Consider the following 27,366-nt stretch of genomic DNA (forward strand, 5'->3'; position numbering starts at 1 on the left):
GATTAATAAAGCAGGCCGATACCGATATGTACCAATATGTCAAATATCGGCCCCGATTATCGGCCCGGCCGATTATCGGTCTCTCTCTAATTTTAATGCTTACGCCAACAAAGCAGTTGGAATACAGATAGACTAGGTGATGTCTACATGCCTGGCAGATTTCAGTTACATTCAATAAATGAATTACAATGTGAATTTAAATCCACCCCAGATGATGTTCGACTGAATTTGAATTACAGGAAGTGTAACTTCATTTAATGCAATTCAGAGAAACCAATTCTCATCACATATCAGTGAGAATGAGAATGAGTGTATTCCACTAGTGTGTTCCAAACAAAATGTCCAAAATGTTTGAGCATTTAAAGGGATACTTTACACATTTTCCAATTTTCATCAGTAAAAAGTTAATATCTTGTTTATAATAAATTTGATAACTTCATTATTTTTCCATGTACAATTAACACCTTTAAAAGGGCATTTTGGCACCTGCTGTCGACTGAAAATGACATCACATGTGTTGAGGGCCCAGGTAACAACCAATCACTGCTCAACTGGTAAACATTAAGTAAGTCCCTCAACACATGTGATGTCATTTTCAGTTGACAGCAGGTGCCAAAATGCCCTTTTAAAGCTGTAAATTGTCCACGATTTTTCATGTAATTAAGTTATCAAATCTATTATAAACAAAACTTTTTACTGATCAAAATTGGAAAATGTGTAAAGTATCCCTTTAAAGCACTGGTGTCAAACATACGGCCCGCGATCCGGATCAGGCCCGCAAATAGGTTTAATCTGGCCCGCAAGATAATTTTGTAAAGTTAGAAGAAAAAAAAAAATTGTAATGTCGGGCTAATTAATCAGCCGGCCACAATCAAAACATATAGATTTGTAATTTCACAAGCAGTCCTCAGATGAGCAATGCAAGTTGTTATTGGAATCGTTGTCCTGGATGTCATTATTTTACACACAACTTAAACTACAGTTTGTTTAATTATTATTATTTTTGTAATCATACACCGAGATAAATGTGTTAAATACGACACAAATTCAATTACTGGGAACACAAATATATATGACAACGATTAACATTCTTATAACATCATTAACTACGCCATGCAATGCATTCTGGGAACAATATACATGCAAAACAGGTCGATTTCACACGTCTGGAACGTATACCGGCAAAGTTCCATTTGCATTCGTGTTATTTTTCGGAACAATATGATTACAGTTGAGCTCCGTAATTTAGGGCTGGTCTACGAAAATCTGCGTATAAATGACGGCAATTGTTATTTTCTCGATGTGGCCCACTTGATAATATATTTGCCTCCTGAGCCAACATGAGTTTGACACCCCTGCTTTAAAGGCTTAGATAAAGTAAGGTATTTTGGGAAATGAAGTGCTGTCCTACCATCATAAACTATGTCAAGGTTTTTACAATTTTGATGATCCGTTTTATCCGAGTCCACATTTAATGTTAATGAAAACAGTTACTACACTTTATTATTCACTATAATTAAGTCTTGTGTAGATGAAGTCCTTACAATAATATTTGTCTTATATACTATATAAAGCATCATTGCTAAATACCATGACTTTCTTTAAATTTCATGGAATTTCAGTTCGACTTCCTGCAATTTGAATTTGAATCACAATTCTGTTTCCTGTTTGCCACCTCAATTTAAATTCAAGGACTGAATTCAAAACTAGGCGTCATTCTCAATTCAATTTTGACTTTTGTACAGGCCTGCCTGACACACGAGGGTAGCAGGCGTTTTGCTTTCCTCTCTTTACATTTAGGCCGACCTCTCTGCTTGCCATGTCTTTTTTTCTTCTTCTTTTTCTTCCTCTTGTCCTTTTTCTTACGTCTCTGGTGGTGGTGCTTCTTTTTCTTCTTACGTCTTTTCTTCAATTTGTTGTCTGAATCGGAAGAATCAGATGATGAAGATGAGGAGCTGGATAAAGAGGAGTTGGATGGAGTGGAGGACATAGAGAAGGAAGCAGGAGAAGAGCTGGCTGAGGAAGATGTGTCAATTGTCCCACCATCATCTGCATCTACAACATAATAGAAAATACAATACTAAATGCACTACTACGTATAATGACACAATTCAACCTACGTATTGTGTATATTCTTATCAACATTATTTATTAGGTTTTTAGTTTCCAAGTATCATTTTCAGATGAACAAACATGTTTTCCCAAGGAAGTGTTAGGACTACTTACTTTGACCAGAATTTTGGCGGAGGGAGTCTTCACAGATTTTTTCTGTGACTGTGTGCTGCTTCTTGGCCTCACAGAGCTTACGCTGGTTCTCCTTAACTAAAAATAATGTTGGAGCCGTTGCCTCCGAATCTGGAATGATAGGATATTAAATGAAAACATCTCTAATCATAAAAGCCAGGTGAATGTAAAACACAATGAGTATCTGGCAATAGATATCTGCACTCGATCTTTGAATAAGTGAACATCATCATCACCCATCACCAATACATGAATAGATATGTATTAGGGGTGTGCTCAAAAAATCGATACGGCAATATATCGTTGCGGGCCTCATCACAATACACGTATCGATACACAGGCGTCAGAATCGATAATGCTTGTTAACTTTAAATCGGCAGTTCACGTTTGCCTTTGCGGCTTGCATTGTACCTAAAAAATAAAAACCAGCAGCGTCTTTGAAGTTAATTGCCTTCAATTAATGCAAAAATATCTCACCGGTGATTGGACACTGTGTCTTGCTAAGAAAAATGAAAGCAGAGGAAGAATGTTGACATTTATTTATTTATAAACTTAACATAGCACGTGTCTCAGTGTACCAATTTTCCTATATTTTGTTTAAAAAATAAATAAATAAATAAAATGTGTCTTATGTGGGATACATATGTATCGCGATACGTATCGTATCGTGGCCCCTGTATCGTGATACGTATCGTATCGTGAGGTTGGCGGCAATACCCAGCCCTAATATGTATGTACAGTCTATTTGAATAGACTATTAATATTATATACTATTGTTATTATTATAGACTATTATTATATATACATGCTGTATATATACATAGAGCTCGGCAATATGGCCTTTTGGAATATCTTGATATTTTTATGTTAAGTTTTGCCTAACACTTGAATCAAACTTTTGATGCATACAATCACAGCAGTATGATAGTTCTTGTTTGACTGTTTTACAGCCAATTCAGTTATTCTGGGCATTTTTCCAGCTAGACCAGTTTGGGTAAAAAAAACAAAAAATAAACAAAAAAACATGACAAAGGAAGGGTCTGGAAGGGTCTATAGGTTGTATGCAGCCTGTGTTGCTTTTCAAAAATAACCATTCGACAAACTGTACGCCTACAGCAAGTTTTACAACTCATCGGGAGACTTAATTGTACCTTCTTTTTAGACACACAATTCGTTCGTGCGCACTCAAACATAAACAACAAATTAAACTTTGGACAGTTCACTAATCTGGTTGTATTATATAGCACAAATTTATGCTATCCGATCAAACATCTTTAACGAAAATATAACTCGCAGAGTGTATGTTTACCATCATTGCTGTTGTCCATGTGTACGTATCCCACGGGTGAAGTTGTCTTTTTACTGGAAGTGCCAGCTGTTGACTTCTTTCTCTTTCTCCCGGCAGTACCTGGATGTATCTCAGTATTTTGTGTATCATTGTTGGGAACACAGCTATCAAACATTTTACCGGACCGTGTGTTCATTGTTGGAAATCGATGCTAATGCTAGCTACAGCCGCCAAAATGAACTTGCTGCGTTGAGTGAAGCCAGTAGCCACGAAGGATGGGCGTGTCTACCTCGACTGTCACTTACCAGTGGTACGAGGTGATTGACAACCAACCAACATGAAGTAGGAGCCTGTTACAATTATGATTGGCTTGTTTCGACCAATAGCACGATTGTATTTCGTCGGAGGGAAAAGAACGATCTGGCGGGAGCTATGGTAACGCGGATTTGGGACACTTGTATGCGGAAAGAACAGAGGATTTGAACATACGTAGGCGCTAAAGTCATATTGCAGGTAGCCATAATGCCAGGTTTAGCCACTGAGCTAAGAGAGCTTATTGAAGGCAGAACTAAATCTAAAAGAAGAGACAGAGAATTAATCAAATGGATGCAGAAGTAAAGGCTTCTAAGAAGACAGATGAAATGCCAAAAATGCAAACTCAAGATGAAATTCAAGCAATCGGTTTGTGTGGACAACTATGCATGGTATGTACATTTGTATTGCATGAAATGACAACATACATGGATATTTTGGTTCATTATTCTAGTGAAAATTAATTGTGAGCTAATAAGAGTGAGCAATATATATTGATTTACTTTAGCGCTAGTCTACAAATACACAATTGCACTGCTAGTACTACTACAACTGTTACGACTATTACTACAGTAAGTAAGAATATAATCACAAGGACACTTCATTTTGTGTAGAGTTTATAGATCTGCTATTTTCAGAAAAAAATATACAGTATACTGAAAAAAAAAAATCAACACTAAGGAACGTATTAAACACGTTAGCACATTTTATGTCAGTTCCTGGCAAGAAATATTTTCAGATGGGACACATTAATTCGAGGTCCTTGGCACGAAAGTTTTTGAAAATCACTGCTCTAGATGCTCCCCACGTATGTCACGTTCTTATCTTTATTTGTATGTATTTTCAGGGTTTGCAAAAACCAGAAACACAGAGGGAGGAAACTGAAGAGGTCAATTAGACACAGATCTATATTCAGAAATTCAAAGGTCTCACTCTTCAACTGGATGCCCTTTGTGTACAGGTATGCTATGGCATAAGTATATGATTTTAGTCTGTGGTGAGAAGTGCTCATTTCAATAGAAACACTGTATAACTGGGCTGTTATAATAGCAATTAGAGCCTATCCTGTAAAGCTTGTGATGATTATGTTATGGCACATCTGTCGACTCATGATGATAACAGGTGCTTGGAGTTATTTCACTTTTGTGATATATATTGCTAGAAGGTGTAATTTACAGCTTGCATTCTTGAATGTTTAATGCTGAGTTGGTCACCATTAGATCTGGTGGAAAAACATGAGGGTCTGACCCTACCTTGTGAAGCTCAATGGCAATTGGCTCTCTCAAGTTATAGGATCTGTCAATTATTATTAGAAATAGAATTTTACAGATATCCTAAAGTATTATAGTCCTAAATGTGTTGATTGAGCTCTAAAAAAACAAAAAAATTCCACAAGATGTTTTTGTCTAAACAGTAGTGGACAATTTTCATAGCTTACGGTGCAGTAAATGCGAGCTTAGTTTATCAAATCCAAAATCTCCATATGTTTTTTAAATGCATTATAATATTTTCCCTATTATATCAGATTTGCACAAGGCCTACATCTACGTCAAGTGGACATGATCAACGACGACATTTCTAGAAGCTCAACAACCCTGTCCAAGATGGCTCAAAAGCTGCGAGATGTGTGCACTACTGCGATGGACAGATATCAGCAAGCAAGTGGCCAGTACATTGGGGGTCGGCATCAGTTTGTCACCGTTGATGAGAGCCATTTCAGACATAAAAGAAAGGTAAGCAAGCACTGCAGTGCAAACTACCATTGAATGACAGATTACTCATTTTGTTTAAAGAAGAATACAGTACACTAACATTTTATGTTTTCAACAGTACGGACGGGGACGGATGGCTGGTGGCTGGAAGAGGAAGAATTGGGTGGGATGCTAGGTGTGAACCGGAGAGGGAGAAGACATGCTAAGCCTGTTCTTCGCTTAGTTGAGAGAAGAAGAAGAAGAGATCTGGTGCAACTGATAGCTCATCATGTTAAAGTGGGATCTACAATAATAAGTGATGAGTGGCGTGCTTATCGCAATGCATTACCTCAGCTAGGTTACACCCATTTCACTGTTAAGCACAGTGTATCATATGTCAATGCTCAAACAGGTGCACATACTCAGCACATAGAGAGGGCATGGAGAACGGTTAAGGAAAATGTGTGGAGACTCAGGGGGAATCGTACAGAGGAGTTACTGGTAGACCATCTCAGAGTTATTGAATGGCATGAGTGGCTTGCACGTAAGCATCACAAAGGGCCGTTAGGACGGATAATCCATGACATTGCTATGATGTATGGACATTAAATGTCCCTCTGAAATTCTATTATCAAGGGTTATCACAGGGGTCACCAACTCCGGTCCTCGAGGGCTCATATATCCAGCATGCTTTGGATGTTACCTTCCTCCAACACAGCTGATTCATATGATCAGCTCATCAGCAAGCTCTACAGAGGCCTGTTAACGATCCTGATCATTTCAACCAGGTGGATTAAGAGGAAGGAAACATCCAAAACATGCTGGACAGGTGCCCTTGAGGACCAGAGTTGGTGGTACCTGGTTTTGTACACAAAGTGTTCAAACCTCATGGGTTTACTGTTTTACACTCTTGTTATGCTGTGTGATCGCCGAGAACTTGTGTTACTATACATTAAACACGACATTCAACATTTCATCTGTGATGTTTCTTTGTTCAAATACAGTACACAAAAAGCCTATGGGTGAACCAAAATTGAGGTACAAACATTTGATATTTTAAATATCAATTTTCCATACCATTGAACTTTTTCCACTCATTTGCTCTTCTATAAAGGTTCACTGGTATAGTATTATTAGATGGTTAACAAACTATTAACAACTGCTGTAAATAAGTGAGTTAATCTACTACTTAAATATTAGTTATTACTCTATTTATGTTATTGGGACGTTATTCTAAAGTTGCAACTTCTCCACATTTACTAACACGTAATAAATGAGGAATAGTGGCAAGTTTATAATAACGTCCCATTAACCTTTACAAAATATGAAGTAATACTTAACAAGTCATTAGTAAGTAATTTGCTAATAGCTTGTTAACGATGTATGACTAATTTATAAAATATAGTTATGAATGATTAATATACAGTTAACAAGTCATTTAGAGCTCAATAACTAACAGTTTAATAATGACATTTTTACTATTTATAGACATCATTATAAAACCTAAACAAACAGTTAACAAACATTTAATGAGTCATTAACAACTAATTAATAAGTCATTAACCACTAATTAATTAACAGTTTACTAATGCTCTATTAACTAGTTATAACGGGTAGTTATTATAAAGTGTTACCGTAATTTTTTTTTTTGGCACTCAAGGGCTAGGCGGTGCTGTATTTATAACTGACTATTGTCATAGAAATAACTTTGGGTCGTGATGATACACATACATGTGAAGTTTGGGATTTTTGGAGCATGTACCGGGGAGGTATTAAGCATTTCCTCTTTCATGGTGAAGGAAATATGAAACACAAAATTTAATGCCCCACCCCCGTCATATAGTATTTCGAAAACTCAAGATTTTTTCCCCTTTTGTTGGCCCAGGTCTTTACATGGTGTAGGCCAAGTTTGCAGTCAATCAGATAAAACATGTAGAAGTAAATGTGCAAGAATCGGTCGTTCAAAAATTCGTAGCTCACGTTCTGTTCATTTTAGCATAAGGCTCTAAGAGACTTTTTTGTAGGTCTTGGGCTCCTTCATATACTTAAAAAAATTTCGTAGACCTTGCGTCAGCGTACAACCGGAGCCGCTTCGTTAAAAAATTCTAGGGGGCGCTATTGAGTCATTTTTGTAAAAATTGCTCATTACACGATAAAATAGTCCTCATTTTGCCAGACCAGATGTGTGTGCCAAGTTTCATGCGTTTTTACGCATGTTTAGGCCCTCAAAATTGGCGTTTTCTTGACTAACAGTGCTTAGCCACTGGCCACAGCGATCGCAAAAACCCCAAAACTTAGTGTTATGACATCATGAAGGTCTAAACACTCTACTGAATAATCATGAGGTCGGTCCAGTTAATGTGGTTGGAGAAAAACGTTGAAAAAAAATTGCCAGTAGGTGGCGCTATCAGTAAGATGAAATAAAAGTTAGTAGATGGCTTAAGGGCTGGACTCTCATCAAATGTGTGAAATTTTGAGAAGATAGGATCATCTGGCCCAAGTTAAAGCAGCTTTTATTGTCACGAAAAATCATCAGATTTTGCAGCACCGTAACGGCCACGCCCTTTGGCGAAAAGTTACTATATTCGGTATGTGGCATGAGCAACATCTTAAGGCTTGTCTGACCAATTTTCAACTGGATCGTGTGGCAGTTTGTGTCATATCAAACAACAAAAATGAAAATCAGATGACAATTTGGGGGAAGAGTTGATCAATCCACATTTATTTTAAAGGCTGTGCTCCATTGACTGTAATGAGTGCTCGAGCAGCCCTGTCCTTAGATGGCCACCCTGTGATGATGCAACTTCTCAGTGGCTCACAGCCATGGACTTAATATATGAAGGGACTGTCAATCGGCTGCTCACGGCTGAAGCCAGAAGGCAGACATCTTACGTTGCCACTTTTACCGACAACTTGTGTTTTTTTTTGTGGCTGAAAACACTTTCATGTAAAACAGTGTAAACAGTGTAAAACATGCAAAACGGTATATGTTTTACACTAAGATCCTTGTATGAAGTCATGAGAACCTCGCAAAGATCGTACTTCACTGTTCGCGTCGACCATTTAGAGTATATTATCTCAGTATTGTATTGTGGTTAGGTTAGGTTAGGTTAACATTCCATAGCAATTTTTTTTCCTGAGGGCTTTACTTTCACTGGCTCTGACAACATGATGCAGACAAATCTTTGAGTAGCATCCGCAGATATACCTTATAAGAGAAAATGAAACATCTTTCTTCTTATCAATGAATACAGCGGTTCTCCCGGCTTATTGGTACAACTGTTTGTCATATACGGTGGCATTTTCACTATAGAGGCAGAAAATAACGTGAGAACACCATGAAGGAATGTATTCGGGTTAGGCGACCTTATTGAGTGGCAGCTTAAAATGGCGGTGGCTTCACTTCTTCCAACGCCGAGTAAGTGGCATTGACAGTCCATTCATATGTAAGGCTGTGCTCACAGCACGCAAACGGTGTTCTTATACTGTAGGTATATATATAATTTGTAGAATATGAAATACAGAAAGAATGAAATAAACCAGGCTAACTGTTATGGCGCTTTTCTACCGGACCAGTTCCACACCGAAGCAGCATTTTTTTGTCCCCGGATGTTAGCGTCTCCATGGGACTCTTTTGGGGCAGAGTGGTTCCGTTGGAACCGCTGTTTAGAACCCTTTCGGCAGTGGTTTTGCAGCGCCGGTCATTGGGGGACTAGAGGGGCCATGACATCACTGTCATCTGATTGGCTGACAGCAACGCAGCAAACAATGCCGTGGCACACGCCCATTTCCTTGTTCTACGCAAGAGAAGCAGAGGCACCCACCGGTCTTCGCCAAAGTCATAAAAATAAAGTATATATAATAAATATAATAATGTTTTACAACAACGCTGAACTATATTTACAATGTATTTATTCACTTGAATGAGAGCTCCAGAGGCAGAGGTCTCCATTCAGAAATAGCTTCGCGAGCAGGTCGTGAATTGCAATATTTCATCCATGGTGCACTGCCATAATTCGACACTTTTCCGATCCCTCGTGTGAGTTTCTTTTTCTTTTTTTTCTTTTTTTAAAAAAAAAACTGGCAACCAACAAATCTAGCCCATTTTTGTGGTTCTGTTGGAGAGTAATGGAGACTTTGAAACTCATTTCAAAGCAATGTTTACACAGCTTTCACAGAGTCGCCCTCTGATGGGTATTGGTCAGAATACGCCCCTTTTTTTTTTCGCTCTTCTTTTTCCACATCAGTCATGATGTTGAGCTTTTGTATTTGGTTAATTTGCACATAATAGTGACCTGGTTGACTGTCTGCAACTCACTCCCTTCCCGTGCAGCTGCTAGAGGCAGAGACTGTACAGCATATCTTCAGCAACAACTACCAGCTATGCACGGATATATCGGAGAGTGTCCTGCAGCACTTCATCCACTGCTTGGCCACACACGGACGTCACGTGCACTACCTCAACTTCCTGCACACCATCATTAAGGCAGAGGGCAAGTACGTCAAAAAGTGCCAGGACATGGTCATGACCGAGGTGAGGGTGCAATTGAGAGTGTTTTTCCAGTATGGACATGGCCACTTGTGTAACCAACAACGTGTCGCTGCAGCTGACCAATGCCGGTGAGGATGTAGTTGTCTTCTACAATGACAAGGTCTCCTTCAATGTCATGCTGGAGCTGATGGCCGGGAGCAGAGAGGGCATTGGTGAAAACAGTCCGCTCAGGTAAATGTGGCAGCGATTGTTCATCATCTATGTCCAAAAAGGCTTGATGGCACTATGGTATTCAGGTACCATATCTCACTGGTGGAATTGCTGGCGGCGTGCGCTGAGGGCAAGAATGTCTACACGGAGATCAAGTGCACATCATTGCTGCCACTGGAGGATGTTGTCCGTGTGGTGACACATGAGGATTGCATCACTGAGGTCGGCCATTTTTGTGTTTGTGTGTGCATTCTAGAAGATTAGAGTTTAGAAGAATTTTTTTGTTGAAATATTTTGGCGCTTGTGTGGTTGGCAGAAAATGATGATACACACACACACCCACACACACCCACACACACACACATATATATATATTTTTAATCGTAATTAATTGCATGACTTCAATAATTATCTGACAATTAATCGCACATTTTATACCTCAATTTACATCTAAATTCTCCTAATTAGGGCCCGAGCAGCAACCGCTGCGAGGTCCCTATTGTTTTTGTAAAAATTATTATTATTATTATTATTATTATTATTAGGGCCCGAGCGGCGACCGCTGCGAGGTCCCTATTGTTTTTCGATTTTTATTATTATTATTATTATTATTATTATTATTATTATTATTATTATTATTATTATTATTATTATTATTATTATTATTAGGGCCCGAGCAGCGACCGCTGCGAGGTCCCTATTGTTTTTCGTTCAAATTATTATTATTATTATTATTATTATTATTATTATTATTATTATTAGGGCCCGAGCAGCGACCGCTGCGAGGTCCCTATTGTTTTTGTAAAAATTATTAGGGCCCGAGCAGCGACCGCTGCGAGGTCCCTCTTGTTTTTGTAAGAATTCTTCTTCTTCTTCTTCTTCTCCGTAAACGATCGCATTTTTGAGGGCCTAAACATTTACGAAAATTCACCAAATTTTGCAGTCTCTTCGGGCCCAGCGAAAAATTTGATATTATGTAGTTGTCATAACAATGCGACTCAAGCGCCCCCTAGCGTAAAAAAATAAAAACCAATCCCGACCCGTTTGACCTTGAGCTACGAAAATTGCCAGGCACGTGTAGCACCCCCAGATGCACAAAAAAGTCAGTGGAAGCAATTTCCTAAAATGTACAGGAAGTGAGCTATGAATTTTTGAATATCCAATATTGGCCCATTTTGGCATTCACTGTGGTCATACTTTTTCCCCCTTTGCAAATATTTTTCAGCCAGTTGACTTCAAACTTGCCATGTATCATCTCAAGACCCAAGACAATAACTGGGCAAAAAATCTTGACTTTTTGAAATACTATATGACGGGGGCGGGGCATCAAATATTGCCTTTAAAATTTCATTTGTCCAGAATGAGCAAATCATTAATAACTCCCATGTTCAAGCTCCAAAAAATCTCAAACTTCTCAGGCAACGTAATAGTCACGGCCTGAAAACATCTATATGATAAAATTCAGTTATACATATAGCGCCACCTAGTGGTAACAATAAATGTCATACTTTACGTTTTTAGCTACTGTGCCAAGCTCTTTGAAGGGATCCAGTTGAAAATTGGTCAGACAAGCCTTAATATGTTAATCATGCTCCACACCGAATATTGTAACTTTTCGCCAAAGGGCGTGGCCGCTACGGTGCTGCAAAGTCTGGTAATTTTTCGTGGCAATAAAAGCTGCATTAACTTGACCCAGATGATCCTATCTTCTCAAAATTTCACACATTTGATGGGAGTCCAGCCATTATGACATCTAGGAACTTATATTTCTTCTTACTGATAGCGCCACCTACTGGCAATTTTTTTTCTTACGATTTTTCTTCAATGTTTTTCTCCAACCACATTAACTGCACCTACCTCATATTTGCTCAGATAAGGGTTTTGGTCTTCATGATGTCGCAACACGAAGCTTGTAAGTTTTCGTGAATCGCTGTGGGCGTGGCTAAGCGCTGTTCGCCAAGAAAACAACACCAATTTTAAGGGCCTAAACCGGCACAGAAACGCATGAAACTTGGCACACACATCTGGCTTGGCAAAATGAGCGATATTTTATCCTGGATTGTGCTATTTTTACAAAAATGATTCAATAGCGGCCCCTAGAAAATTTTAATGAAGCAGCCCCGGTTGTACGTTTAAGCAAGATCTCCAAAGATTTTTAGGTGTATGAGGGAGCCCAAGACCTACAAACAAGTCTCTTGGACCCATATGCTAAAATGAACAGGAAGTGAGCTACGAATTTTTGAATGTCCCATTTTTTTTACGATTTTAGCACATTTACAGGGGGCATACTTTTGGCAACTTCTCCTACACGTTTCATCCGACTGACTTCAGACTTGACCTGGGCTATGTCAAGACCTGAGCCAACGACAGGGGGAAAAATCTTAACTTTTCAAAATACTATATGATGAGGGCGGGGCATCAAATTTTGTGTTTCGCAATGAAAAAGGATATGCTTAATAACTCTCCGGTACATGCTCCAAAAAATCCCAAACTTGACATGTATGTTTATAGTCAAGGCCTGAAGATATCTCTATGACAACATTCAGTTATATATGCAGCGCCACCTAGCCCTTGAGGCATGAAAAAAAAATACCCCACTTACGGTATTTTTACAAAAAATGTAAACTCATTCAAAGTGTTATAACTAAGTCATTTATGAATATTCTTGTACTTTCCACCACTCAAAATGTTCAATGGCATCAGACCTAACCAAACATACATATTTTGTTATTTAGTTTTATTGATTTTTGATAGCCTCTATGGACACTAAAAGCAATATCGTGAATGAAGGATATGCTTAATAACTCCCCGGTACATGCTCCAAAAAATCCCATACTTGAAATGTATATTTATAGTCAAGGCCTGAAGGTATATCTATGACAAAATTCAGTTATAAATACAGCGCCACCTAGTCCTTGAGGGAAAAAAAAAAAAAGCCTCACTCACGGTATTTTTACAAAAATTGTAAACTCATTGTAAGTGTGATAAGTTATAACTAAGTCATTTATGAATATTCTTTTACTTTCCACCACTCAATATGTTCACTGGCATCAGACCAATCCAAACATATGTACTTTTTTATTTAGTTTCATTTTTTTTGATCGCCTCTATGGACAATAAAAGCAACATTGTGCAATGAGTACGAGCGATGATGTGTATATGTACTTTTAGAAAAAACACCAATCAGGGCAACTCACTGCCTAAAAATAAAAAAAAGACGCTGATTTTTGCAGATCTTAACAATCACCAAAACCCATAGAGCTTGACACACTCATCACACCTTGCAAAAAATAAAAAATAAATCCATGAAATGGTTTATCATGGCATTTTCTAAGAAATTCTGCTTCCAACGTGCCAGTACCCCAACGTGCAAGTACCCCAACGTGGCCCGGGCTGTGAGGGCCCTTTATAGCTGCTCGCAGCTCTAGTTAGGGCCCGAGCAGCCACCGCTGCGAGGTCCCTATTGTTTTTGCAAAAATTATTATTATTATTATTATTATTATTCTTAATTCTCCGCAAACGATCACGATTTTGGGGACCTAAACATTCACGAAAACTCACCGAACTTTGCACACTCTTCGGGCCCGGCGAAAATTTGATAATATAAAGTCGTCATAACAACGCGACTCTATAGCGCTCCCTCGCGTAGAAAAATAAAAACCAAGCCCGGCACGTTTGAGCTAGAGCAACAAAAATTGGCAGGCACTTGTAGCACCCTGGGACGCACAAAAAGTCAATTGGGACCATGTAGCTAAAATGTACAGGAAGTGAGCTATGAATTTTTTAATGTCCAATTTTGGTCTATTTTGGCACATTCACTGTGGTCATGCTTTTTCCCCCTTTGCCAACAGTTTTCATCCAATTGACTTCAAACTTGGCATTTAACATCTCAAGACCTGAGAGAACAACTGGGCAAAAAATCTTGCCTTTTCGAAATACTATATGACGGAGGCGGGGCATCAAATATTGCCTTTAAAATTTCATTTGTCCAGAAAGAGCAAATGCTTAATAACTCCCATGTTCAAGCTCCAAAAAATCTCAAACTTCTCAGGCAACGTAATAGTCACGGCCTGAAAACATCTATATGATGAAATTCAGTTATACATATAGCGCCACCTAGTGGTAACAATAAATATCATACTTTACGTTTTTAGGGATCCAGTTAAAAATTGGTCAGAAAAGCCTTAAGATGTTGATCATGCCCCACACCGAATATTGTAACTTTTCGCCAAAGCGCGTGGCCGCTACGGTGACACAAAGTCTGAAGATTTTTCGTGACAATAAAAACTGCTTTAACTTGACCGAGATGATCCTATCTTCTTAAAATTTCACACATTTGATGAGAGTCCAGCCCTTAAGACATCTACGAACTTATATTTCATCTTACTGATAGCGCCACCTACTGGCAATTTTTTTTCTTACGAATTTTCTTCTACGTTTTTCTCCAAACACATTAACTGGAGCTACCTCATATTTGCTCAGATGAGGGTTTCGGTCTTCATGATGTCACAACACGAAGTTTGTGAGTTTTCGCGAATCGCTGTGGGCGTGGCTAAGCGCTGTTCGCCAAGAAAACAACACCAATTTTGAGGGCCTAAACCGGCACAGAAACGCATGAAACTTGGCACACACATCTGGCCTGGTAAAATGAACAATATTTTATTGTTGATTGTGCTATTTTTACAGAAATGACTCAATAGCGCCCCCTAGAAATTTTTAACAAAGTAGCCCTGGTTGTACGTTTAAGCAAGAACGACAAATATTTTTAGGTGTATGAGGGAGCCCAAGACCTACAAAAAAAGTCTCTTGGACCCATGTGCTAAAATGAACAGAAAGTGAGCTACGAATTTTTGAATGTCCCATTTTTGACGATTTTTGCACATTTACAGGGGGCATACTTTTGCCCACTTCTACACGTTTCATCCGACTGAGTTAAGACTTGACCTGGACCATGTCAAGACCTGAGCCAACGACAGGGGGGAAAATCGTAACTTTTCGAAATACTATATGATGGGGGCGGGGCATCAAAATTTGTGTTTCGCAATGAAAAAGGATATGCTTAATAACTCCCCGGTACATGCTCCAAAAAATCCCAAACTTGACATGTATGTTTATAGTCAAGGCCTGAAGCTATCTCTATGACAACATTCAGTTATATATGCAGCGCCACCTAGCCCTTGAGCCATGAAAACAAAATACCCCACTTACGGTATTTTTACAAAAATTGTAAACTCATTCTCAGTGTGATAACTAAGTCATTTATGAATATTCTTTTACTTTCCACCACTCCAAATGTTCACTGGCATCAGACCTATCCAAACATACATATTTTTTATTTAGTTTTATTTTTTTTTTATAGCCTTTATGGACGTTAAAAGCATTATCGTGAATGAAGGATATGCTTAATAACTCCCCGGTACATGCTTCAAAAAATCCCAAACTTGACATGTATATTTATAGTCAAGGCCTGAAGGTATCTCTACGACAAAATTCAGTTATAAATACTGCGCCACATAGTCCTTGAGGCATAAAAAAAAAAAAAAAAAAACCCCACTTACGGTATTTTGAACAAAATTTGTGAACTCGTATTATAACTAAGTCATTTATGAATATTCTTTTACTTTCCACTACTCAAGATGTTCACTGGTATCAGACCGATCCAAACATATGTACTATTTTTACTTTGTTTCATTTTTTTTTTTGATCGCCTCTATGGACAACAAAAGCAACTAGAGCTGCGAGCAGCTATAAAGGGCCCTCGCAGCCCGGGCCACGTTGGGGTCCTTGCACGTTGGGGTACTTGCACGTTGGGGTACTGGCACGTTGGGGTACTGGCATATTGGAAGCAAAATTTCTTTGAAAATGGCATAATAAACGTTTACATGTAGAATATTTTTTTTGCCAGTGTCTGTCAAGCTCAACGGATTTTGGTGATTGTTAAGACCTGCAAAAATCAGCGTCCTTATTTATTTTTAGGCAATGAGTTGCCCTGATTGGTATTTTTTTGTAAAAGTGTATATACACATCATCGCTCGTTGTACTCATTGCACAATGTTTACTTTTATTGTCCAAAGCGGCAATCAAAAATCAATAAAACAAAATGGAAACGTACATACGTTTGGATCGGTGTGAAGCCAGTGAACAATTTGAGTGGTGGAAACTAAAAGAATATTCATAAATGACTTAGTTATCACACTTAGAATGAGTGTACATTTTTTGTACAAAATACCGTATGTGGGGTATTTTTTTAATTTTTTTTATATAAGCCTCAACGGCTAGGTGGCGCTGTATTTATAACTGAATGTTGTCATAGAGATACCTTCAGGCCTTGATTATAAGCATACATGTCAAGTGTGGGATTTTTTTTGTAGCATGTACCGTGGAGTTATTAAGCATATCCTTCATTCACGATATTGCTTTTAATGTCCATAGAGGCTATCAAAAATAAATAAAAATATATATATTTTTGGATAAGTCTGATGCCAGTGAACATTTTGAGTGGTGGAAACTAAAAGAATATTCATAAATGACTTTGTTATCACACTTAGAATGAGTTTACATTTTTTGTACAAAATACCGTATGTGGGGTATTTTTTTTTCATGCCTCAAGGGCTAGGTGGCGCTGCATATATAACTGAATGTTGTCATAGAGATAACTTCAGGCCTTGACGATAAACATACATGTCAAGTTTGGGATTTTTTGGAGCATGTACCGGGGAGTTATCAAGCATATCCTTTTTCATTGCGAAACACAAATTTTGATGCCCCGCCCTCATCATATAGTATTTCGAAAAGTCAAAATTTTTCCCCCTGTCGTTGGCTCAGGTCTTGACATGGTCCAGGCCAAGTCTTAACTCAGTCGGATGAAACGTGTAGGAGAGGTGGGCAAAAGTCTGCCCCCTGTGAATGTGCAAAAATCGTCAAAAATGGGACATTCAAAAATTCGTAGCTCACTTCCTGTTCATTTTAGCATATGGGTACAAGAGACTTTTTTGTAGGTCTTGGGCTCCCTCATACACCTGAAAATATTCGTCGTTCTTGCTTAAACGTACAACCGGGGCTGCTTCGTTAAATATTTCGAGGGGGCGCTATTGAGTCATTTTTGTAAAAATAGCACAATCAACAATAAAATATTGCTCATTTTACCAGGCCAGATGTGTGTGCCAAGTTTCAGGAGTTTCTGTGCATGTTTAGACCCTCAAAACTGGCGTTGTTTTCTTGGCGAACAGCGCTTAGCCACGCCCACAGCAATTCGCGAAAACTCACAAACTTCGTGTTGTGACATCATGAAGGCCGAAACCCTCATCTGAGCAAATATGAGGTAGGTCCAGTTAACGTGTTTGGAGAAAAACGTAGAAGAAAATTCGTAAGAAAAAAAATTGCCACTAGGTGGCGCTATCAGTTAGATGAAATGTAAGTTAGTAGATGTCTTTAGAGCTGGACTCTCATCAAATGTGTGAAATTTTGAGAAGATAGGATCATTTCGGTCAAGTTAATGCAGCTTTTATTGTCACGAAAAATCTTCAGACTTTGCGTCACCGTAGCGGCCACGCCCTTTGGCGAAAAGTTACAATATTCGGTGTGGGGCATCATCAACATCTTAAGGCTTTTCTGACAAATTGACAACTGGATCCCTTCAACGAGCTCAGCACAGTAGCTAAAAACGTAAAGTATGACATTTATTGTAACCACTAGGTGGCGCTATGTGTATAACTGAATTTTGTCATATAGATGTTTTCAGGCCGTGACTATTACGTTGCCTGAGAAGTTTGAGATTTTTTGGAGCTTGTACATGGGAGTTATTCAGCATTTGCTCTTTCTGGACAAATGAAATTTTAAAGGCAATATTTGATGCCCCGCCCCCGTCATATAGTATTTCGAAAAGGCAAGACTTTTTGCCCAGCTGTTCTCTTAGGTCTTGAGATGATAAATACCAAGTTTGAAGTCAATGGGATGAAAAATGTTTGCATAGGGGGAAAAAGCATGACCACAGTGAATGTGCCAAAATAGGCCAAAATTGGACATTAAAAAATTCATAGCTCACTTCCTGTACATTTTAGCTACATGGTCCCAATAGACTTTTTTGTGCGTCTCGGGGTGCTACACGTGCCTGCCAATTTTCGTTGCTCTAGCTCAAACGTGCCGGGCTTGGTTTTTATTTTTCTATGCTAGGGGGCGCTATAGAGTCGCGTTGTTATAACGACTTCATAATATCAAATTTTTCGCCGGACCTGAGGAGTGTGCAAAGTTCGGTGAGTTTTCGTGAATATTTAGGTACCCAAAATCGCGATTGTTTGCGGAGAATAAAGAAGAAGAAGAAGAAGAAGAAGAATAACTAGAGCTGCGAGCAGCTATAAAGGGCCCTCGCAGCCCGGGCCACGTTGGGGTCCTTGCACGTTGGGGTACTGGCATATTGGAAGCAAAATTTCTTTGAAAATGGCATAATAAACGTTTACATGTAGAATATTTTTTTTTGCCAGTGTGTGTCAAGCTCAACGGGTTTTGGTGGTTGTTAAGACCTGCAAAAATCAGCGTCCTTTTTTATTTTTAGGCAATGAGTTGCCCTGATTGGTATTTTTTGTAAAAGTGTATATACACATCATCGCTCGTTGTACTCATTGCACAATGTTACTTTTATTGTCCAAAGGGGCAATCAAAAATGAATAAAACAAAATGGAAACGTACATACGTTTGGATCGGTGTGAAGCCAGTGAACAATTTGAGTGGTGGAAACTAAAAGAATATTCATAAATGACTTAGTTATCACACTTAGAATGAGTGTACATTTTTTGTACAAAACACCGTATGTGTTTTTTTTTTATATATATATATATAAATGCCTCAAGGGCTAGGTGGCGCTGTATTTATAACTGAATGTTGTCATAGAGATACCTTCAGGCCTTGATTATAAGCATACATGTCAAGTGTGGGATTTTTTTTGGAGCATGTACCGTGGAGTTATTAAGCATATCCTTCATTCACGATATTGCTTTTAATGTCTATAAAGGCTATCAAAAATAAATAAAAATATATATATGTTTGGATAAGTCTGATGCCAGTGAACATTTTGAGTGGTGGAAACTAAAAGAATATTCATAAATGACTTTGTTATCACACTTAGAATGAGTTTACATTTTTTGTACAAAATACCGTATGTGAGGTATTTTTTTTTTATGCCTCAAGGGCTAGGTGGCGCTGCATATATAACTGAATGTTGTCATAGAGATAACTTCAGGCCTTGACGATAAACATACATGTCAAGTTTGGGATTTTTTGGAGCATGTACCGGGGAGTTATCAAGCATATCCTTTTTCATTGCGATACACAAATTTTGATGCCCCGCCCTCATCATATAGTATTTTGAAAAGTCAAAATTTTTCCCCCTGTCGTTGGCTCAGGTCTTGACATGGTCCAGGCCAAGTCTTAACTCAGTCGGATGAAACGTGTAGGAGAAGTGGGCAAAAGTCTGCCCCCTGTGAATGTGCAAAAATCGTCAAAAATGGGACATTCAAAAATTTGTAGCTCACTTCCTGTTCATTTTAGCATATGGGTACAAGAGACTTTTTTGTAGGTCTTGGGCTCCCTCATACACCTAAAAATATTCGTCGTTCTTGCTTAAACGTACAACTGGGGCTGTTTCGTTAAATATTTCTAGGGGGCGCTATTGAGTCATTTTTGTAAAAATAGCACAATCGCCGATAAAAAATTGCTCATTTTGCCAGGCCAGCTGTGTGTGCCAAGTTTCGTGTGTTTCTGTGCCAGTTTAGGCCCTCAAAATTGGCGTTGTTTTCTTGGCGAACAGCGCTTAGCCACGCCCACAGCGACTCGCGAAAACTCACAAACTTCGTGTTGTGACAGCATGAAGGCCGACACCCTCATCTGAGCAAATATGAGGTAGGTCCAGTTAACATGGTTGGAGAAAAACATTGAAGAAAAATCGTAAGAAAAATAATTGCCAGTAGGTGGCGCTATCAGTAAGATGAAATATAAGTTTGTAGATGTCTTTAGGGCTGGACTCTCATCAATTGTGTAAAATTTTGAGAAGATAGCATCATCTCGGTCAAGTTAATGCAGCTTTTGTTGTCACGAGAAATCTTCAGACTTTGCGGCACCGTAGCGGCCACGCCCTTTGGCAAAAAGTTACAATATTCGGTGTGGGGCATGATCAACATCTTAAGGCTTTTCTGACCAATTTTCAACTGGATCCCTTAAACGAGCTCAGCACAGTAGCTAAAAACGTAAAGTATGACAATTATTGTTACCACTAGCTGGCGCTACATGGATAACTGAATTTTATCATATAGATGTTTTCAGGCCGTGACTATTAAGTTGCCTGATAAGTTTGAGATTTTTTGGAGCTTGAACATGGGAGTTATTAAGCATTTGCTCTTTCTGGACAAATGAAATTTTAAAGGCAATATTTGATGCCCCGCCCCCGTCATATAGTATTTCGAAAAGGCAAGATTTTTTCCCCAGTTGTTCTCTCAGGTCTTGAGATGATAAATGCCAAGTTTGAAGTCAATTGGATGAAAAATGTTTGCAAAGGGGGAAAAAGCATGACCACAGTGAATGTGCCAAAATAGGCCAAAATTGGACATTAAAAAATTCATAGCTCACTTCCTGTACATTTTAGCTACATGGTCCCAATAGACTTTTTTGTGCGTCTCGGGGTGCTACACGTGCCTGCCAATTTTCGTTGCTCTAGCTCAAACATGCCGGGCTTGGTTTTTATTTTTCTATGCTAGGGGGCGCTATAGAGTCGCGTTGTTATGACGACTTCATAATATCAAATTTTTCGCCGGGCCTGAGGAGTGTGCAAAGTTTGGTGAGTTTTCGTAAATGTTTAGGTACCCAAAATCGTGATCGTTTACGGAGAAGAAGAAGAAGAAGAAGAACTAGAGCTGCGAGCAGCTATAAAGGGCCCTCGCAGCCCGGGCCACGTTGGGGTACTTGCACGTTGGGGTACTTGCACGTTGGGGTACTCGCACATTGGGGTACTGGCACATTAGGAGCAAAATTTCTTTGAACATGGCATGATAAACCTTTACATGTGAATTTTTTTTTTGCCAGGTGAGATGTGTGTGTGAAGCTCAATGTGTTTTGGTGATTGTCAAGATCTGCAAAAATCAGCTTCCTTTTTTATTTTTAGGGAATGAGTTGACCTGACTGTTTTTTTTTTGCAAAAGTATGTATACCCATCATCGCTTGTACTCATTGCACAATGTTGCTTTTATTGTCCATAGAGGCGATCAAAAAAAAATGAAACTGAATAAAAAAACTACAGATGTTTGGATCGGTCTGATACCAGTGAACACCTTGAGTAGTGGAAAGTAAAAGAATATTCATAAATGACTTAGTTATAACACTTACAAGTTCACAAATTTTGTTCAAAATACCGTAAGTGGGGTTTTTTTTTTTTGTTTTTTTTTTTTTAATGCCTCAAGGACTAGGTGGCGCAGTATTTATAACTAAATTTTGTCATAGAGATACCTTCAGGCCTTGACTATAAATATACATGTCAAGTTTGGGATTTTTTGAACCATGTACCGGGGAGTTATTCAGCATATCCTTCATTCACGATACTGCTATTAACGTCAATAGAGGCTATCAAAAATAAATAAAACTAAATAAAAAATACGTATGTTTGGATAGGTCTGATGCTAGTGAACATTTTGAGTGGTTGAAAAGAAAAGAATATTCATAAATGACTTAGTTATCACACTTAGAATGAGTTTACATTTTTTGGACAAAATACCGTATGTGGGGTATTTTTTTGTTTTGCCTCAAGGGCTAGGTGGCGCTGCATATATAACTGAATGTTGTCATATAGATACCTTCAGGCCTTGACTCTAAACATACATGTCAAATTTGGGATTTTTTTGAGCATGTACCGGGGAGTTATTAAGCCTATCCTTTTTCATTGTGAAACACAAAATTTGATGCCCCGCCCTCATCATATAGTATTCCGAAAAGTCAAGATTTTTTCCCCCTGTCGTTGGCTCAGGTCTTGACATGGTCCAGGTCAAGTCTGAAGTCAGTCGGATGAAACGTGTAGGAGAAGTGGGCAAAAGTATGCCCCCTGTAAATGTGCTAAATTCGTAAAAAATGGGACATTCAAAAATTCGTAGCTCACTTCCTGTTTATTTTAGCACATGGGTCCAAGAGACTTTTTTGTAGGTCTTGGGCTCCCTCATACACCTAAAAATATTCGTCGTTTTTGCTTAAACGTACAACTGGGGCTGCTTCGTTAAAAACTTCTAGGGGGCGCTATTGAGTCATTTTTGTAAAAATAGCACAATCAACAATAAAATATTGCTCATTTTACCAGGCCAGATATGTGTGCCAAGTTTCATGAGTTTCTGTGCATGTTTAGACCCTCAAAACTGGCGTTGTTTTCTTGGCGAACAGCGCTTAGCCACGCCCACAGCAATTCACGAAAACTCACAACCTTCGTGTTGTGACACCATGAAGGCCGAAACCCTCATCTGAGCAAATATGAGGTAGGTCCAGTTAACGTGTTTGGAGAAAAACGTAGAAGAAAATTCGTTTAAAAAAAAATTGCCACTAGATGGCGCTATCAGTAAGATGAAATATAAGTTCGTAGATGTCTTAAGGGCTGGACTCTCATCAAATGTGTGAAATTTTGAGAAGATAGGATCATCTCGGTCAAGTTCATGCAGCTTTTATTGTCACGAAAAATTTTCGGACTTTGCGTCACCGTAGCGGCCACGCCCTTTGGCGAAAAGTTACAATATTCGGTGTGGGGCATGATCAACATCTTAAGGCTTTTCTGACCAATTTTCAACTGGATCCCTTCAACGAGCTCGGCACAGTAGCTAAAAACGTAAAGTATGACATTTATTGTTACCACTAGGTGGCGCTACATGGATAACTGAATTTTATCATATAGATGTTTTCAGGCCGTGACTATTAAGTTGCCTGATAAGTTTGAGATTTTTTGGAGCTTGAACATGGGAGTTATTAAGCATTTGCTCTTTCTGGACAAATGAAATTTTAAAGGCAATATTTGATGCCCCGCCCCCGTCATATAGTATTTCGAAAAGGCAAGATTTTTTCCCCAGTTGTTCTCTCAGGTCTTGAGATGATAAATGCCAAGTTTGAAGTCAATTGGATGAAAAATGTTTGCAAAGGGGGAAAAAGCATGACCACAGTGAATGTGCCAAAATAGGCCAAAATTGGACATTAAAAAATTCATAGCTCACTTCCTGTACATTTTAGCTACATGGTCCCAATAGACTTTTTTGTGCGTCTCGGGGTGCTACACGTGCCTGCCAATTTTCGTTGCTCTAGCTCAAACATGCCGGGCTTGGTTTTTATTTTTCTATGCTAGGGGGCGCTATAGAGTCGCGTTGTTATGACGACTTCATAATATCAAATTTTTCGCCGGGCCTGAGGAGTGTGCAAAGTTTGGTGAGTTTTCGTAAATGTTTAGGTACCCAAAATCGTGATCGTTTACGGAGAAGAAGAAGAAGAAGAAGAACTAGAGCTGCGAGCAGCTATAAAGGGCCCTCGCAGCCCGGGCCACGTTGGGGTACTTGCACGTTGGGGTACTTGCACGTTGGGGTACTCGCACATTGGGGTACTGGCACATTAGGAGCAAAATTTCTTTGAACATGGCATGATAAACCTTTACATGTGAATTTTTTTTTTGCCAGGTGAGATGTGTGTGTGAAGCTCAATGTGTTTTGGCGATTGTCAAGATCTGCAAAAATCAGCTTCCTTTTTTATTTTTAGGGAATGAGTTGACCTGACTGTTTTTTTTTTGCAAAAGTATGTATACCCATCATCGCTTGTACTCATTGCACAATGTTGCTTTTATTGTCCATAGAGGCGATCAAAAAAAAATGAAACTGAATAAAAAAACTACAGATGTTTGGATCGGTCTGATACCAGTGAACACCTTGAGTAGTGGAAAGTAAAAGAATATTCATAAATGACTTAGTTATAACACTTACAAGTTCACAAATTTTGTTCAAAATACCGTAAGTGGGGTTTTTTTTGTTTTTTTTTTTGTTTTTAATGCCTCAAGGACTAGGTGGCGCAGTATTTATAACTAAATTTTGTCATAGAGATACCTTCAGGCCTTGACTATAAATATACATGTCAAGTTTGGGATTTTTTGAACCATGTACCGGGGAGTTATTCAGCATATCCTTCATTCACGATACTGCTATTAACGTCAATAGAGGCTATCAAAAATAAATAAAACTAAATAAAAAATACGTATGTTTGGATAGGTCTGATGCTAGTGAACATTTTGAGTGGTTGAAAAGAAAAGAATATTCATAAATGACTTAGTTATCACACTTAGAATGAGTTTACATTTTTTGGACAAAATACCGTATGTGGGGTATTTTTTTGTTTTGCCTCAAGGGCTAGGTGGCGCTGCATATATAACTGAATGTTGTCATATAGATACCTTCAGGCCTTGACTCTAAACATACATGTCAAATTTGGGATTTTTTTGAGCATGTACCGGGGAGTTATTAAGCCTATCCTTTTTCATTGTGAAACACAAAATTTGATGCCCCGCCCTCATCATATAGTATTCCGAAAAGTCAAGATTTTTTCCCCCTGTCGTTGGCTCAGGTCTTGACATGGTCCAGGTCAAGTCTGAAGTCAGTCGGATGAAACGTGTAGGAGAAGTGGGCAAAAGTATGCCCCCTGTAAATGTGCTAAATTCGTAAAAAATGGGACATTCAAAAATTCGTAGCTCACTTCCTGTTTATTTTAGCACATGGGTCCAAGAGACTTTTTTGTAGGTCTTGGGCTCCCTCATACACCTAAAAATATTCGTCGTTTTTGCTTAAACGTACAACTGGGGCTGCTTCGTTAAAAACTTCTAGGGGGCGCTATTGAGTCATTTTTGTAAAAATAGCACAATCAACAATAAAATATTGCTCATTTTACCAGGCCAGATATGTGTGCCAAGTTTCATGAGTTTCTGTGCATGTTTAGACCCTCAAAACTGGCGTTGTTTTCTTGGCGAACAGCGCTTAGCCACGCCCACAGCAATTCACGAAAACTCACAACCTTCGTGTTGTGACACCATGAAGGCCGAAACCCTCATCTGAGCAAATATGAGGTAGGTCCAGTTAACGTGTTTGGAGAAAAACGTAGAAGAAAATTCGTTTAAAAAAAAATTGCCACTAGATGGCGCTATCAGTAAGATGAAATATAAGTTCGTAGATGTCTTAAGGGCTGGACTCTCATCAAATGTGTGAAATTTTGAGAAGATAGGATCATCTCGGTCAAGTTCATGCAGCTTTTATTGTCACGAAAAATTTTCGGACTTTGCGTCACCGTAGCGGCCACGCCCTTTGGCGAAAAGTTACAATATTCGGTGTGGGGCATGATCAACATCTTAAGGCTTTTCTGACCAATTTTCAACTGGATCCCTTCAACGAGCTCGGCACAGTAGCTAAAAACGTAAAGTATGACATTTATTGTTACCACTAGGTGGCGCTATATGTATAACTGAATTTTATCATATAGATGTTTTCAGGCCGTGACTATTACGTTGCCTGAGAAGTTTGAGATTTTTTGGAGCTTGAACATGGGAGTTATTCAGCATTTGCTCTTTCTGGACAAATGAAATTTTAAAGGCAATATTTGATGCCCCGCCCCCGTCATATAGTATTTCGAAAAGGCAAGATTTTTTGCCTAGTTGTTCTCTTAGGTCTTGAGATCATAAATGCCAAGTTTAAAGTCAATGGGATGAAAAATGTTTGCATAGGGGGAAAAAGTATGACCACAGTGAATGTGCCAAAATAGGCCAAAATTGGACATTAAAAAATTCATAGCTCACTTCCTGTACATTTTAGGAAATGGCTTCCACTGACTTTTTTGTGCGTCTCGGAGTGCTACACGTGCCTGCCAATTTTCGTAGCTCTAGCTCAAACGGGCCGGGATTGGTTTTTATTTTTCTAAGCTAGGTGGCGCTATAGAGTCGCGTTGTTATGACAACTACATAATATCAAATTTTTCGCCAGGCCCGAAGAGACTGCAAAGTTTGGTGAGTTTTCGTAAATGTTTAGGCCCTCAAAAATGCGATCGTTTGCGGAGAATAAAGAAGAAGAAGAAGAAGAAGAAGAAGAAGAAGAAGAATTCTTACAAAAACAAGAGGGACCTCGCAGCGGTCGCTGCTCGGGCCCTAATAATAACTAGAGCTGCGAGCAGCTATAAAGGGCCCTCGCAGCCCGGGCCACGTTGGGGTACTTGCACGTTGGGGAACTTGCACATTGGGGTACTGGCACATTGGAAGCAGAATTTCTTTGAAAATGGCATGATAAACATGTAGATTTTTTTTTTTTTTTGCCAGGTGTGATGAGTGTGTCAAGCTCAATGGGTTTTGGTGATTGTTAAGATCTGCAAAAATCAGCGTCTTTTTTTTAATTTTTAGGCAATGAGTTGCCCTGATTGGTATTTTTCGTAAAAGTATATATACACACATCATCGCTCGTACTCATTGCACAATGTTGCTTTTATTGTCCATAGAGGCGATCAAAAAAAAAAAAAAAAAACTAAATAAAAAATATGTATGTTTGGATCGGTCTGATACCAGTGAACATATTGAGTGGTGGAAAGTAAAAGAATATTCATAAATGACTTAGTTATCACACTTACAATGAGTTTACAATTTTTGCAAAAATACCGTAAGTGAGGCATTTTTTTTTTTATGCCTCAAGGACTAGGTGGCGCTGTATTTATAACTGAATTTTGTCATAGCGATACCTTCAGGCCTTGACTATAAATATACATTTCAAGTATGGGATTTTTTGGAGCATGTACCTGGGAGTTATTCAGCATAGCCTTCATTCACGATATTGCTTTTAATGTCCATAGAGGCTATCAAAAATACATAAAACTAAATAACAAAAATATGTGTGTTTGGTTAGGTCTGATGCCAGTGAATATTTTGAGTGGTGGAAAGTAAAAGAATATTCCTAAATGACTTAGTTATCACACATAGAATGAGTTTACATTTTTTGTACAAAATACCGTAAGTGGGGTATTTTTTTTTCATGCCTCAAGGGCTAGGTGGCGCTGCATATATAACTGAATGTTGTCATAGAGATACCTTCAGGCCTTGACGATAAACATACATG

General features: G+C 38.7%; 1 protein-coding gene and 1 long non-coding RNA gene across 3 annotated transcripts in view; both read left to right on the forward strand.

The window, feature by feature from the left end:
- The window catches only part of itpr3 (inositol 1,4,5-trisphosphate receptor, type 3), an 841,532-nt gene that overhangs the window by 582,499 nt on the left and 231,667 nt on the right, over positions 1–27,366 (forward strand). For both annotated transcript variants that reach the window (XM_077515178.1, XM_077515179.1), the window contains 3 exons: positions 9,869–10,069; positions 10,143–10,258; positions 10,324–10,459. In XM_077515178.1, the coding sequence (XP_077371304.1) occupies positions 9,869–10,069; positions 10,143–10,258; positions 10,324–10,459 (453 nt within the window). The remainder of the gene's footprint in view (positions 1–9,868; positions 10,070–10,142; positions 10,259–10,323; positions 10,460–27,366) is intronic.
- Positions 3,102–6,282, forward strand: LOC144013209 (uncharacterized). Its single transcript, XR_013282180.1, has 3 exons — positions 3,102–4,805; positions 5,370–5,577; positions 5,675–6,282. It is a non-coding gene; the product is annotated as an uncharacterized LOC144013209 (long non-coding RNA).

The sequence above is a fragment of the Festucalex cinctus genome, chromosome 2 (genome assembly GCF_051991245.1).
Source record: "Festucalex cinctus isolate MCC-2025b chromosome 2, RoL_Fcin_1.0, whole genome shotgun sequence".
NCBI classification, from domain to species: Eukaryota; Metazoa; Chordata; class Actinopteri; order Syngnathiformes; family Syngnathidae; genus Festucalex; species Festucalex cinctus.